Source organism: Chelonia mydas, chromosome 8 (genome assembly GCF_015237465.2).
Source record: "Chelonia mydas isolate rCheMyd1 chromosome 8, rCheMyd1.pri.v2, whole genome shotgun sequence".
In the NCBI taxonomy this organism is placed as follows: Eukaryota; Metazoa; Chordata; order Testudines; family Cheloniidae; genus Chelonia; species Chelonia mydas.
In genome coordinates, this window is record NC_057854.1 from 104,194,369 (window position 1) to 104,208,145 (window position 13,777).

Genomic DNA, 13,777 nt, shown 5'->3' on the forward strand with positions numbered 1-13,777 from the left:
CTGCCGGCCTCGCCTCTTTGTTTGCAATTCCAGGCAGAGGCACCAAGGCAGAATATGGCTGGAGACACACAAACCCGCCCGCCCCCCCACCATCCGCACTCCTGTTTGGTCTCCGGGGACAGCGAGTGTGCTGTGAATCCGCCTGGAATGGCTGCAGCCTCGCCCTTCCCGGACCCCAGGGAGGGTGGAGATTTCACGCTCCCACAAAGATTGAACGCAGCGAAGAAATTCAGAAGTCTCCTCTGCAAACATGAGCCTGCCTCAGCGGAACGCTGCCTTACAACTCCAGATTGTCACAGGAGAGCAGGACATTACTCACGTCCAGATGAACGTGTCACCTCTGTCGTTGACAGATAAGGTGTTCAACGCCCCGGACTACGTTTGCCCTTTGGAAATGGGAAGGGCCGGGCCGCTCCCGGGGCAGAGTATCTACAGCATGCTGTGCCCGGGGCGGGTTTCCATCAGGGAGCTTCGCCACCTCGGATAGCGCTCGGGGCTGCACAGGGCAGGCCAGGCTTGTCCTTTGGGGGTGTGACGGCTGGGGACCCCCCAGGGACATACCGTTCACAGCACTCCGCACTGGGGGGCAGCTGCAGGGAGACAGGGGCCACCCCATTTGCTCAGCCCCGGCCAGGGCATGCGCCCGACTTTCAGCTTTCCCGGGGTGTTCGGCACCCTGGGTCTCCTGTCCCAGCGCTTTCACAGGCTCCTCCCCTCTGGTCTTCAGGCCCCTCCCTCCTGCCCATGCCCCCTGCCCGGGGCGTCGCTGGAGCTCACCAGGGGAGGAACTCGTCCACGGCCCACAGCTCACGTCACGAGGTCCCACTCGCCTGCCTTTGCTCCTCCTCCCGCACAGGGCTGCGTCTCACCGGGGACAGGTAGGTACCATCCCCGCTCCTGCCTCTGCCAGCTCCCTGCAATGCCCCCTCCACGCGGGGTGCAGGAACCACTGCCGGCCCACGCGTGCCACCAAGGGCAGTGCCAGGCACGGGGTGGGCACACCAAGAGCAGACTTGGAGCCTCGGCTAAAGGGCGCGCTGTGCTCCCGCCAGCACTCGCCCCTGGAGGGAGAGACGGCAGAGCCCCCAGCAGGGCTCAGAATGCAATCCCTGGCGCAGACCTGAGGGGGGACCCACCTCCAGACGCCCGCATCTGCCTACTCACTGAGTTCGGGGTCAGTGGTGCTCCAACCACATCGATGATCTGGTCCTTGGCGTCTCCCTTGCCCTCCTCCGCGCTGAGCCCGGCCTGCCCGTCTGCGCGGGCCCCCTCCATGCCGACGGGGCCCAGGCTGCCTGCCTTGGCCAGCGCTTCGTGCCGGTGACGCAGCATCTGCAACTCGTACTCGCAGTTGGCAAAGGCCTGCTTGAGCTCGTAGAGCAGCACCAGGTCGCTCCGCAGCTCGTTGAACATCTGCACGATCTCCTCCGTCGGCATGGGGCTGAGATCTGGGGGAGCAAAGGGAGCTCAGAGCTGGAGACCCCGGCCGGTCCGGCCCTGGGAGGGGGGAGACACCCCAGCTCCCATGCCCACACCCACTGCTGGGGCTTCATTCTCAGCAGTTAACAGGGCTGGAGAGCTCTGAGGGCTGTGGCCAGGGGGTTAAAAAGCAACCTAGCCAGGTCGGGGCCCGGTAGCCTTTCCTCTCTGGGATGCTGGTTCAAATCCAACTCCAGGCAGGAGGGCTTGGCCGTGGCTTCCACCTCGGACCTGCGCGCTGAGTTTGGGTCTCAGGACAAAGAGACTGCTGCTTGCCAGGGGCTAAGATTCGCGATGTGACGGAGAGACTGCCGAGAGTCATCAAGCCCTCGGATCGCTACCCCTTCCTGCTTCTCCACGTGGGCACCAATGATACTGCCAAGAATGACCTTGAGCGGATCACTGCGGACTACGTGGCTCTGGGAAGAAGGATAAAGGAGTTGGAGGCGCAAGTGGTGTTCTCGTCCATCCTCCCCGTGGAAGGAAAAGGCCTGGGTAGGGACCGTCGGATCGTGGAAGTCAACGAATGGCTACGCAGGTGGTGTCGGAGAGAAGGCTTTGGATTCTTTGACCATGGGATGGTGTTCCATGAAGGAGGAGTGCTGGGCAGAGACGGGCTCCATCTTACGAAGAGAGGGAAGAGCATCTTTGCCAGCAGGCTGGCTAACCTAGTGAGGAGGGCTTTAAACTAGGTTCACCGGGGGACGGAGACCAAAGCCCTGAGGTAAGTGGGAAAGCGGGATACCGGGAGGAAGCACAGGCAGGAATGTCTGTGAGGGGAGGGCTCCTGCCTCATACTGGGAATGAGGGGCGATCAACAGGTTATCTCAAGTGCTTATATACAAATGCACAAAGCCTTGGAAACAAGCAGGGAGAACTGGAGGTCCTGGTGATGTCAAGGAACTATGACGTGATTGGAATAACAGAGACTTGGTGGGATAACTCACATGACTGGAGTACAGTCATGGATGGTTATAAACTGTTCAGGAAGGACAGGCAGGGCAGAAAAGGTGGGGGAGTAGCACTGTATGTAAGGGAGCAGTATGACTGCTCAGAGCTCCGGTACGAAACTGTGGAAAAACCTGAGTGTCTCTGGATTAAGTTTAGAAGTGTGTGCAACAAGAGTGATGTAGTGGTGGGAGTCTGCTATAGACCACCGGACCAGGGGGATGAGGTGGATGAGGCTTTCTTCCGGCAACTCACGGAAGCTACTAGATCGCATGCCCTGATTCTCATGGGTGACTTTAATTTTCCTGATATCTGCTGGGAGAGCAATACAGCGGTGCATAGACAATCCAGGAAGTTTTTGGAAAGCGTAGGGGACAATTTCCTGGTGCAAGTGCTAGGGGAGCCAACTAGGGGGGGCGCTTTTCTTGACCTGCTGCTCACAAACCGGGTAGAATTAGTGGGGGAAGCAAAAGTAGATGGGAATCTGGGAGGCAGTGACCATGAGTTGGTTGAGTTCAGGATCCTGACGCAGGGAAGAAAGGTAAGCAGCAGGATACGGACCCTGGACTTCAGGAAAGCAGACTTTGACTCCCTCAGGGAACAGATGGCCAGGATCCCCTGGGGGACTAACATGAAGGGGAAGGGAGTCCAGGAGAGCTGGCTGTATTTCAAGGAATCCCTGTTGAGGTTACAGGGACAAACCATCCCGATGAGTCGAAAGAATAGTAAATATGGCAGGCGACCGGCTTGGCTTAATGGTGAAATCCTAGCGGATCTTAAACATAAAAAAGAAGCTTACAAGAAGTGGAAGGTTGGACATATGACCAGGGAAGAGTATAAAAATATTGCTCGGGCATGTAGGAAAGATATCAGGAGGGCCAAATCGCACCTGGAGCTGCAGCTAGCAAGAGATGTCAAGAGTAACAAGAAGGGTTTCTTCAGGTATGTTGGCAACAAGAAGAAAGCCAAGGAAAGTGTGGGCCCCTTACTGAATGAGGGAGGCAACCTAGTGACAGAGGATGTGGAAAAAGCTAATGTACTCAATGCTTTTTTTGCCTCTGTTTTCACTAACAAGGTCAGCTCCCAGACTGCTGTGCTGGGCATCACAAAATGGGGAAGAGATGGCCAGCCCTCTGTAGAGATAGAGGTGGTTAGGGACTATTTAGAAAGCTGGACGTGCACAAGTCCATGGGGCCGGACGAGTTGCATCCGAGAGTGCTGAAGGAATTGGCGGCTGTGATTGCAGAGCCCTTGGCCATTATCTTTGAAAACTCGTGGCGAACGGGGGAAGTCCCGGATGACTGGAAAAAGGCTAATGTAGTGCCCATCTTTAAAAAAGGGAAGAAGGAGGATCCTGGGAACTACAGGCCAGTCAGCCTCACCTCAGTCCCTGGAAAAATCATGGAGCAGGTCCTCAAAGAATCAATCCTGAAGCACTTAGAGGAGAGGAAAGTGATCAGGAACAGTCAGCATGGATTCACCAAGGGAAGGTCATGCCTGACTAATCTAATCGCCTTTTATGATGAGATTACTGGTTCTGTGGATGAAGGGAAAGCAGTGGATGTATTGTTTCTTGACTTTAGCAAAGCTTTTGACACGGTCTCCCACAGCATTCTTGTCAGCAAGTTAAGGAAGTATGGGCTGGATGAATGCACTATAAGGTGGGTAGAAAGCTGGCTAGATTGTCGGGCTCAACGGGTAGTGATCAATGGCTCCATGTCTAGTTGGCAGCCGGTGTCAAGTGGAGTGCCCCAGGGGTCGGTCCTGGGGCCCGTTTTGTTCAATATCTTCATAAATGATCTGGAGGATGGTGTGGATTGCACACTCAGCAAATTTGCGGATGATACTAAACTGGGAGGAGTGGTAGATACGCTGGAGGGGAGGGATAGGATACAGAAGGACCTAGACAAATTGGAGGATTGGGCCAAAAGAAATCTGATGAGGTTCAATAAGGATAAGTGCAGGGTCCTGCACTTAGGACGGAAGAACCCAATGCACCGCTACAGACTAGGGACCGAATGGCTAGGCAGCAGTTCTGCGGAAAAGGACCTAGGGGTGACAGTGGACGAGAAGCTGGATATGAGTCAGCAGTGTGCCCTTGTTGCCAAGAAGGCCAATGGCATTTTGGGATGTATAAGTAGGGGCATAGCGAGCAGATCGAGGGACGTGATCGTTCCCCTCTATTCGACACTGGTGAGGCCTCATCTGGAGTACTGTGTCCAGTTTTGGGCCCCACACTACAAGAAGGATGTGGATAAATTGGAGAGAGTCCAGCGAAGGGCAACAAAAATGATTAGGGGTCTAGAGCACATGACTTATGAGGAGAGGCTGAGGGAGCTGGGATTGTTTAGTCTGCAGAAGAGAAGAATGAGGGGGGATTTGATAGCTGCTTTCAACTACCTGAAAGGGGGTTCCAAAGAGGATGGCTCTAGACTGTTCTCAATGGTAGCAGATGACAGAACGAGGAGTAATGGTCTCAAGTTGCAATGGGGGAGGTTTAGATTGGATATTAGGAAAAACTTTTTCACTAAGAGGGTGGTGAAACACTGGAATGCGTTACCTAGGGAGGTGGTAGAATCTCCTTCCTTAGAGGTTTTTAAGGTCAGGCTTGACAAAGCCCTGGCTGGGATGATTTAACTGGGACTTGGTCCTGCTTTGAGCAGGGGGTTGGACTAGATGACCTTCTGGGGTCCCTTCCAACCCTGATATTCTATGATTCTATGATTCTATGACAGTTCCCAGTGGACAGGTGTTGACAATACAAACCCCAGCTGGTCCCCTTGTTGGTAGAGGCCCAGGACTGACGTCCCCTCTGCCTCCAGGGCAGGACTGAGGCCATTGGCCTGGCCTGGATGCTAGCTCTGCTACTGCCCATCATAGCCCTGTGTTACAGCCGTGTCTCCCACGTCACCACCCCGTACCTAGATCCCACCCCCAGAGGGACAGGCCCCTGCTATGAAGAGCTCACAATTTCAGAAGAGCAGCGCCTGAGGTGGGGGAGAAAATCTACACGCAGATCCCTCTCCACGCAGCATTGCCTGCATGCCGGGCTCCCGACCCGGCTCCTTCCCCCTGCACCGCGCTGACCTGGCGTGTGGCCATGCCGGAGCGTGCCGAGGGCAGCAGGAACACTCCTACCTCAGCGGGGGAAGGCGGAGGTGCAGAACCGCTGCCATGCACTGGCCCAGGCAGCTCCCAAGGCTGCCCCGAGAGCGCGGGTGGCGCTGCTCTTCCGGAGCAGGAGCCATGCTCTGCTCCAGCTTCACAGGCCCAGAAACAACCAGGCTCAGCCAGCTTCCAGCAGCTCCTCTGTCGCAATGGGGCCTTCGCTACCTGCCCTGAGAGACTCTGCACGCCGGGCCACTGGGCAGCGGCCAAGGACTGTCCCCGGCCATTGCTCCTTCTCCTGCCCTGAAGCTGTCTGAAGCCTGTGACCCCACCCGCAGCGTCCCTCATGTCCTCTCATTGCTCTCACAGCCCCCCCCAGCTTTCCCTGGGTTAGCATCTGCTCTTTTAAGCCGGAAAAACAACTGACACACCTTGATTCTGTGGGCAGGATGGGGGGCTTTGTCGGTGCCCCCCCGGGGATTCTATACCAGCCTGGCAGTGCTAGTGTGGCACGGGGGGGACCCTGTGACTAGGGCCTTTAGCGCTGCCCATAGCCAACGCTGCTTCTGAGGCATTACAACAGGCCACAGACGATGAAGTCTGAGCACTAACAATGGCTAGGCCATTAGTTACTGAGCATGCTCAGTGACCTCTGCCAAACCTCAGAAACTTTGCTTTTTTGGGGGGTGGAACATTGCATGCTGGGCTCCGGCGTCCCTTCGGGTGCGCCTGCGAATGGATTTCAGCAGCCGGGCGCAGCGCAGAACTCTGTGGGCTGCGCTCCGGCCACCCCTAGCGAGGAGTGTGCATTGTACGTGCGAAGCGAACATGCCTCTCCGCTGTGAAGCCACCAGAGTTCAAGAGTGAGGGATGTGGGTTTACTCGCTGCTCAGTGGTGGCCCGCTGGAGAGTCACCCAGCAGGCCAGCTACAAAACAGAGCTGCACAGCCCCGGAGGCATTCTGGACTTGCCACCAGGAGCAGTAAATTAGGAGGAAAGTAAACTTGAAAGCGAGCCAGGGCACCCCTGAACAATGCACATGCCATGGCCACTAGCACCCTTAGCAGGCACGGCTGAGACTGGCCTTCTCGGGGCTGTGCTTCCGCTCTTGATGGTTAAAACAGCCCAAAACAAGAGAGACAAAGGCCCTTTTAAACCAGTTTTCTTCTGGGAGGGGGGAAAAAATCCCTGTGCATCTTGTTCTGGCTTTTGCCCTTTTTTAAAAAAAACGTAAAATATTATTTTAAAACCCATTCACATACTGTTATTTAAGAAACTGGCTGTATTACTAGGGGAAAAAATAGCCCATCTAGACTACAAAGGCTTGCGCTGTGTGTCTCTTTCTCTCTAGCATGCCCCCTTTACTCACCTACTCCTAGTTCCATCAGCATCTGCTCCAGGGCTTTAATCTTCTTCTGTCCCACCGAGCTTGGCAGTTTCATCTGGAACATAAAGGTAACAGAGCCACACAGCTCCGAGTTAGCCCTCACTCACAGCCATCTAGTTCAAAAGGCAAGAGAGCTTTTCTTTTTATAGTGCAGGGGGAAAAAAAAGAAAGGAAGCGAGAGAAAAGAAAATCAAGTGGTAGAAGAGGGAGCCAGGGGCTGAAAGTTTTCAGACTAGGTCCGAGGGCAGGTATTGAAAAGCCTGGTCGTGAGGGCTTTTATTTTCCCTTGTGTGTGTGTGCAAGACGCGCTGTTTTACAGCTTCCACATGTCACTGAATTAACAACAAAAGTTCTTCTTAGCTTCAAACCCGCTCCCGCAGCGCCTGGCCCATCAAAGGGCTCATTTACACAGCGGCTAATGTGCAATGCTGCCCTACTTTATTCGCTTTAGCCGCCTTGATTAGACTCATGCGCTAACAGACTCACTTCTCGTTGTCCCTGCTGAGCCCCAGACCTGTGGGATTCATTTACAGAGCGGGCTGTATAACAAAGGGAGAGACAGAGAGCACAGTTACTTGACTGCCGGAAGTGTGAACACACATTTACATTGGAGCTAAGGGGCTAGGGGAGTGAGAAATCATCAGATGTGAGCTATGAAAGGGAATGCGAGTGGGCCGCAGGAGGAAGAATGCATACACTTAGCAGGGTCTCGTCCGCATTCACTTTGGGCTCTAGCTGCTCACACCAAACCAGCCCAAACACACCGGGCGAGCAGGGCCGCCCAGAGGAGGTGGGGGGCAAGTGGGGCAATGTGCCCCAGGCCCTGGGCCTCACAGGGGCCCCCACGAGAATATAGTATTCAAAAGTGTCTTCGGTGGTGGGTCCTTCAGTGTCGCCGAACACACCCAGAGCGAGTGAAGGACCAGCCACCGAAATGCCGCCGAAGACTCGGAGCGCCGCCGGGCGAGTCAAAATGAAAAAGGCGCTTAATTAATTAAAGAGCCGCCGAAATTGCTTTGCCCCAGGCCCCCTGAATCCTCTGGGCAGCCCTGCGGGTGAGAACGGGACTCCAGCACCGCACGCCAAGGGGCCAGCCACGCTCTCAGTCAGGGGAGTTTTGCTCTCGCAGAGAAGGAAGCTGAGAAGTCCATAGTGCCTCCTATGCCTTGTCATGCTAGGTGACCAGCCAGGATGGGCACGGCCCCCACAACGCAACGCATGCTTCCCACCCAGACCACTGCGAGTTGTGCCCAGAAGGGACCAGCTACCGTGGGGACAGGGAGCTCCATCTCCATGCTCTGCCCGAGGTTGTCAACAGGCAGAATGATTCAGTGATGTGCTAGGGACCATGAAATAATCAGGGCTATCAACACACACACCAGCAGGGTAGGCAGGATGGCCTAGTGGCTAGGACATTGGACTGGGGTTCACTTCCCAGTTGCACCACAGACTGGGTGTGACACCTAGCGAGAGTCACCCGTGCCCCGGAGAATCCTTCCCTGACTTAAGGACCCACATCAGTCAGGAGTGTGGGGCTTGCAGACACTACAATGATGCGTATTGTCACATGGCAACAAGGAGGGCCACGTGCAACTGGCTGAAACAGCCCAGACCAATGCACAGGATGCAAAGTTACATGTTAACTTTAAAAAGGGGAGGAAAGGAGGACTTGTGGCACCTTAGAGACTAACCAATTTATTTGAGCATAAGACTTTCGTGAGCTACAGCTCACTTCATCGGATTGAAGTGAGCTGTAGCTCACGAAAGCTTATGCTCAAATAAATTGGTTAGTCTCTAAGGTGCCACAAGTCCTCCTTTTCTTTTTGCGGATACAGACTAACACGGCTGCTACTCTGAAACCTTTAAAAAGGGGAATGACGCCAGGACGGGGACACTAGTTAGATAGAAATTAAAGAGAGGAGCCACAGGGTGAAAAGCCTGCAAGCAGCAGGGAAACCCCGTAAAACCACCAGAGAGAGGCTCAGATTCAATTACACCCCAAATCAAAAAAGACGGTCGAGTGCCAAAAGAACGGCACCATGGCTGAACTGCAGAGGCACGGGGGCCATCGGAGGCAAAAAAGGCATCTCTTAAAATTTGGAAATCCAACCCTAGTGAAGATAATAGGAAGGAACACAACCTCTGGCAAGTAAAATATAATCGGCCAGGCCAAGAAAGAATCTGAGAAGCAACTTGCTAAAGACACAGAATCTAACAGGAAACAAAAATTAAGCACCTGAGAAGCAGGAAACCTGCCCAGCAGGCAGCGGGATCACTAGCCAACAAAGGTGCTAAAGGAGCACTCAAGGAAGAGAAGGCCATGGCAGAGAACCTAAATGAATTCTTTGCAGCAGTCTTCACTACAGAGGATGTGGGGGAGATTCCAACATCGGGGCTGTCCTTATTGGGTGACAAATCTGAAGTACTGTCCCAAATTGATGTGTCATTAGAACAAGTTTTAGAACTAACTGATAAACTAAACAGTAATAAGCCACCAGGACCAGATGGTATTCAGCCTAGAGGTCTGAAGGAACTCAGATATGAAATTGCAGAACGACTAACTGTGATATGTAACCAATCGCTTAAATCGGACTGTACCAGATGTCTGGAGTGCAGCTAATGTAACAACGATTTTTAAAAAGGCCTCCAGAGACGATCCTGGCAATTATAGGGCGGTAACCTTAACGTCAGTACCAGGAAAACTGGTAGAAGCTACAGTAAAGAACAGAACGATCAGACACAGAGATGAACATGATTTACTGGTGAAGAGTCAACGTGGCTTTTGTAAAGGTTAGTCAGGCCTCACCAATCTTTTGGACTCTTTCAGGAAGTCAACAAGGATGTGGACAAGGGGGATCCAGTGGATATAATGTACTTGGATTTTCAGAAAGCCTTTGACAAGGTCCCTTACCAATGGCTCTTAAGAAAACTAAGTAGCCATGGGATAAGAGGGAAGGACTTCTCATGGATCAGTAACTGGGTGAAAGACAGGAAACAAAAGGTAGGAAGAATTGGTCAGTTTTCACAGCAGAGAGCGGTAAATAGCAGGGTCCCCTGGGGTCTGAACTGGGACCTGTGCTTTTCAAGGTATTCATAAATGATCTAAAAAAAAGGGGGTGAACAGCAAAGTAGCAAAATTTTCAGGTGATACAAAACTATTCAAGATTGTTAAGTCCAAAGCAGACGGCAAAGAGTTACAAAGGGATCTCACAAAACTGGGTGACTGGGCAACAAAATGGCAGATGAAATTCAAGACTGATAAGTGCCAAGTGATGCATACTGGCAAAAAATAATGCCAAAGATACCTATACGATCGGTTCTAAACGAGCTGTTACCACCCAAGAAAGAAAATACTGGAGTCACCAAGGATAGTTCTACACAAACTTCAGCTCAGCGAGCAGCAGTGGTCAAAAACAAAATGTTAGGAACTATTAGGAAAGGAACAGAACATATGACAGAAAATATCACATCTCTGGAGTGCCCACCCCTCGAATACTGTGTCCAGTTCTGGTTGTTGCACCTCAAAAAGGATACAGTGGAACTGGAAAAGGTCCAGAGAAGGGCAACAAAGATGATCCAGGGCATGGAAAGGCTTCCATCCGAGGAGAGACTAAAAGGATTAAGGCTGTTCAGCTTAGAAAAGAGACGACTAAGGGGGGATATGACAGAGGTCTATAAAATCATGACTGGTGCGGAGAAAGTGAATAGAGAAGCGTTTTTTACGATACAAAAACCAGGAGACAACCAATGAAATTAGCAGGCAGCTGTTTAATATGAACAAGAGGAAGGACTTTTTCACACATTGCACAGCTAACCTGTGGAATTCATTGCCATGGGATGTTGTGAAGGCCAAAAGGACAACTGGAGAAGTTCCTGGAGGCTAGGGTTATTGATGGCTATTAGCCAAGAGGGTCAGGGATGTAACCGCATGCTCGGGGTGACCCTAAGCCTCTGGCTACCAGAAGCTAGGAGGAGAAGATGGGGTGGATCACTCCAGAATTGCCCTGTTCTATACACTCCCCCTGAAGCTCTGGTACAGGGCACTGTTGGAGACAGGGTACTGGGCTAGATGGACCACGTTCTGACCCAATATGGCCGCTCTGATGTTCTTATGATCCTTCAATCATGAATCTACAGATCTGGCAGTGGGTCAGTCTGGAAGGAGGGCTCCAGTTGGGTGGCCTGGGGGCACTGGGTTTAAGGAACAGTTATATTTAACCATCTGGACATGAACAGAACCCTAATGAAGCTTGTAGAAGACACTCAATTGGAATGAGTTGCAAACCTCAGCGAGGATAAAAAATGTCGGGGAAGGGAACCTAGAGAGGTTAGAGACAGGAACTAACAGACTGAGCAGCTACTACATGTAAGACAAAGTAATCCACAAACCCGTATCCTCTGGGAAGTGGGTGTAGCTGAGACACATGCTGTGGTCAGAGAGGCCCAACGCTGGACAGGAGTTTGCAGTGCTAGACGGCAGCTCAAAAGGCCAGTGTCACTTTGAGGCTGCATGCACCGAAGGGTCGGATCTCGGAGCTGGGAGGGGTCAGTCCCTCTTTCCGCAGCTCTGCGGGGTGTCCTGCAGGCCCCATGCTGCTGGAGAGACATCGGCCAACGGGAGGGAGTTCAGAAAAGAGCTACACAAACGATTAGGTGACATGGGGGAAAGGAAGATGAAAGGAGCCAAACACATCTCGTTCGTCTGGGAGACAACAAGCAGGGAACTACATTACAGCCGGCAAGTGTGTGACTAGTCTGAAAGCCAAGGAAGGAGAGGAATTATTCAGTGTGCTTCACACGGGCCCAACAAGGAGGGACAGGGAGGGCTGGCAGACTGCACAGCAGGAAGATGTTCCCAACCGCAGGACGGATGAAGCTGTAGAACAGAGGAAGTGGGGTATATCCCATCACTTGGGAGCTGTAAAACGAGGTGAGACAACTGGAAAACACTGTGTAGGGGCCAATCCCCCCCAGGGAGATGGGCTGGAAGATCTAAGAGGTCTTTGTGACCCCCAGCTCCCACGACAGGAAGCGTTTACGGGGAACCCATCGCCGAGGAATTGCAATTCTTTCCCTCTGTTTTCTCTCTCGACACAGAGTTCTGTAGCTACGTATTTTCCACCTCACTGGAGCCCTGGGCACCAGGCCTCAGCCTTACCTCTAAGGCCTGCACTGGGGACACCATCTCTCTAGCCAAGACAGGACTCCTCCGCAAGCCTGCCACACCCATGCTGAGCTCCACGCCAGCTGGCTGCATCCTGACCCAGGCTGTCCCACAGGATAGCTGTCACCCCACAGGGCAGCCCTGGCCTGGCTGGTTGCTAGGGACATGCCATCAGGAGCAGGGGCTTTTCTATAAGCAGCAACCTGGTGCCCTATCAGCAGCTCCGCTGACTGTTCTGGCAAGGCCTTCGGCTGTAACTACACGCGCTCCTGGCCAGAGGGTGCCTGGCAGCACTCAGCACCTTCTCGCTGTCAAGCTCTTCAGCCAAAGCTATTGGGGGGCTAGAGGGTGGGGGCAGGGATGGGGGGCACCAGTGGACCCAGACCTCCCTGAAAAAGGCGCGGAACGGCAGCACAAGAGGAAGAGGGCTGTTTGGGTTTGCTTTGGCTAAAAACACATCAATGAAGCTTCCCTTTAATTCTGGGGGAGGATCTGCTCTGTGAACAGGAAGGCTTCATCGGCTTCTCAAAGCAAGAGTATATTTTAATTTTACCATCATTAAGAAAATGTTATGATTTATGTGGCTGCTGTCGAACTAATATCTTTAAAATTTAGCTGGCTAAGCCAATTCATCTTTAAGACTGATGAAGGTTGATTGCTCTCTATGCAAAATGTATTAAAACTAAATGAGGAGTCTATTACTCACACGCCGCTGATAATCTGTTAGGTCGGCTCCGTTAGCTATGCTGTCTCCTAGCAGGGGGAAGCACTGGTGCCCGGCGTGAAGGCGAGCGGGAACATGCATGAGCCAGCCCTGGTTTGGGCTTAAACAGCCATGGGTTTTACGCAGACACTGCTTTGTGAGAGCTGCATCACCCAAAACAATCCGGAAGGCCAAAGGGAGACGGCAGCACTCCCACCAAACGCTAGTGACCAGGAGACATGCTGAGGTTGAGGACAAAGGGACAGGCGTCAGTCTGGCTTGCTGCTGAGCCTGCAGCGATAGGGTCAAACCCCGCTCCAGGTCTTGGATTTGTGCCCAGTCGTGAGAGGTGCATCTTTAACCCGAATCTGCAGACCCCACAGGTCCCAGCATGCAATGCTGCATCCTGAATTGGAGAGCTGGGCTGCTTGGCTCACAGTAGAGCACTGCATGCTGGGATATGTGGTGTCTGAAGATCACTCCTGTATTAAAGAGGACGGTGCTGAGCGGCAATCAGCAGGCCTGGCCCTCGAGCTCCTAGTGAGTTACCAATGTGGCCCCGGGCTGAGCAAGGCTTGGGCACCCCCCCTGCAGAACACGGACGAGAAGTATGTCCCTACTCAAGTTTAAAGGGAGAATTCCCAGAGAGCAACGACAGCTTCCTAGGTGAGTGCAGTTGCCCTTTTCGTTCCCTCTTCAGAGGAAGCGGTTCTTGTTATTTATTATTTGTAAAGTCCCCCTATCACAACAGCCGGGAATAGATTGCTCTAGTCACAAAACTGATTAGCTGGGATTTTGGAGGTTAATATATTTTGGATGCTTTCCTCCTCCGACAGCATCTCCTTATAGCTCTTTTAGCAACACAGCCCATGCTTATAATTACACCAGCACCGCTTTTGATTTAAGGACTGCAATTCTTTGTTCTTGCTATAAACAACCTGTGCTAAGCGCATGTACTGGGTGTATCAAGAGAAAAATAAAAAAAGGG

General features: G+C 52.8%; 1 protein-coding gene across 4 annotated transcripts in view; it reads right to left on the reverse strand.

Moving 5' to 3' along the window:
- The window catches only part of DMAP1 (DNA methyltransferase 1 associated protein 1), a 52,698-nt gene that overhangs the window by 3,622 nt on the left and 35,299 nt on the right, over positions 1 to 13,777 (reverse strand). For all 4 annotated transcript variants that reach the window (XM_037907013.2, XM_037907012.2, XM_043520796.1 and 1 more), the window contains 2 exons: positions 6,905 to 6,977; positions 1,165 to 1,448 (listed from right to left, as the gene is read on the reverse strand). In XM_037907013.2, coding sequence (XP_037762941.1) covers positions 1,165 to 1,448; positions 6,905 to 6,977 — 357 coding nt within the window. The remainder of the gene's footprint in view (positions 1 to 1,164; positions 1,449 to 6,904; positions 6,978 to 13,777) is intronic.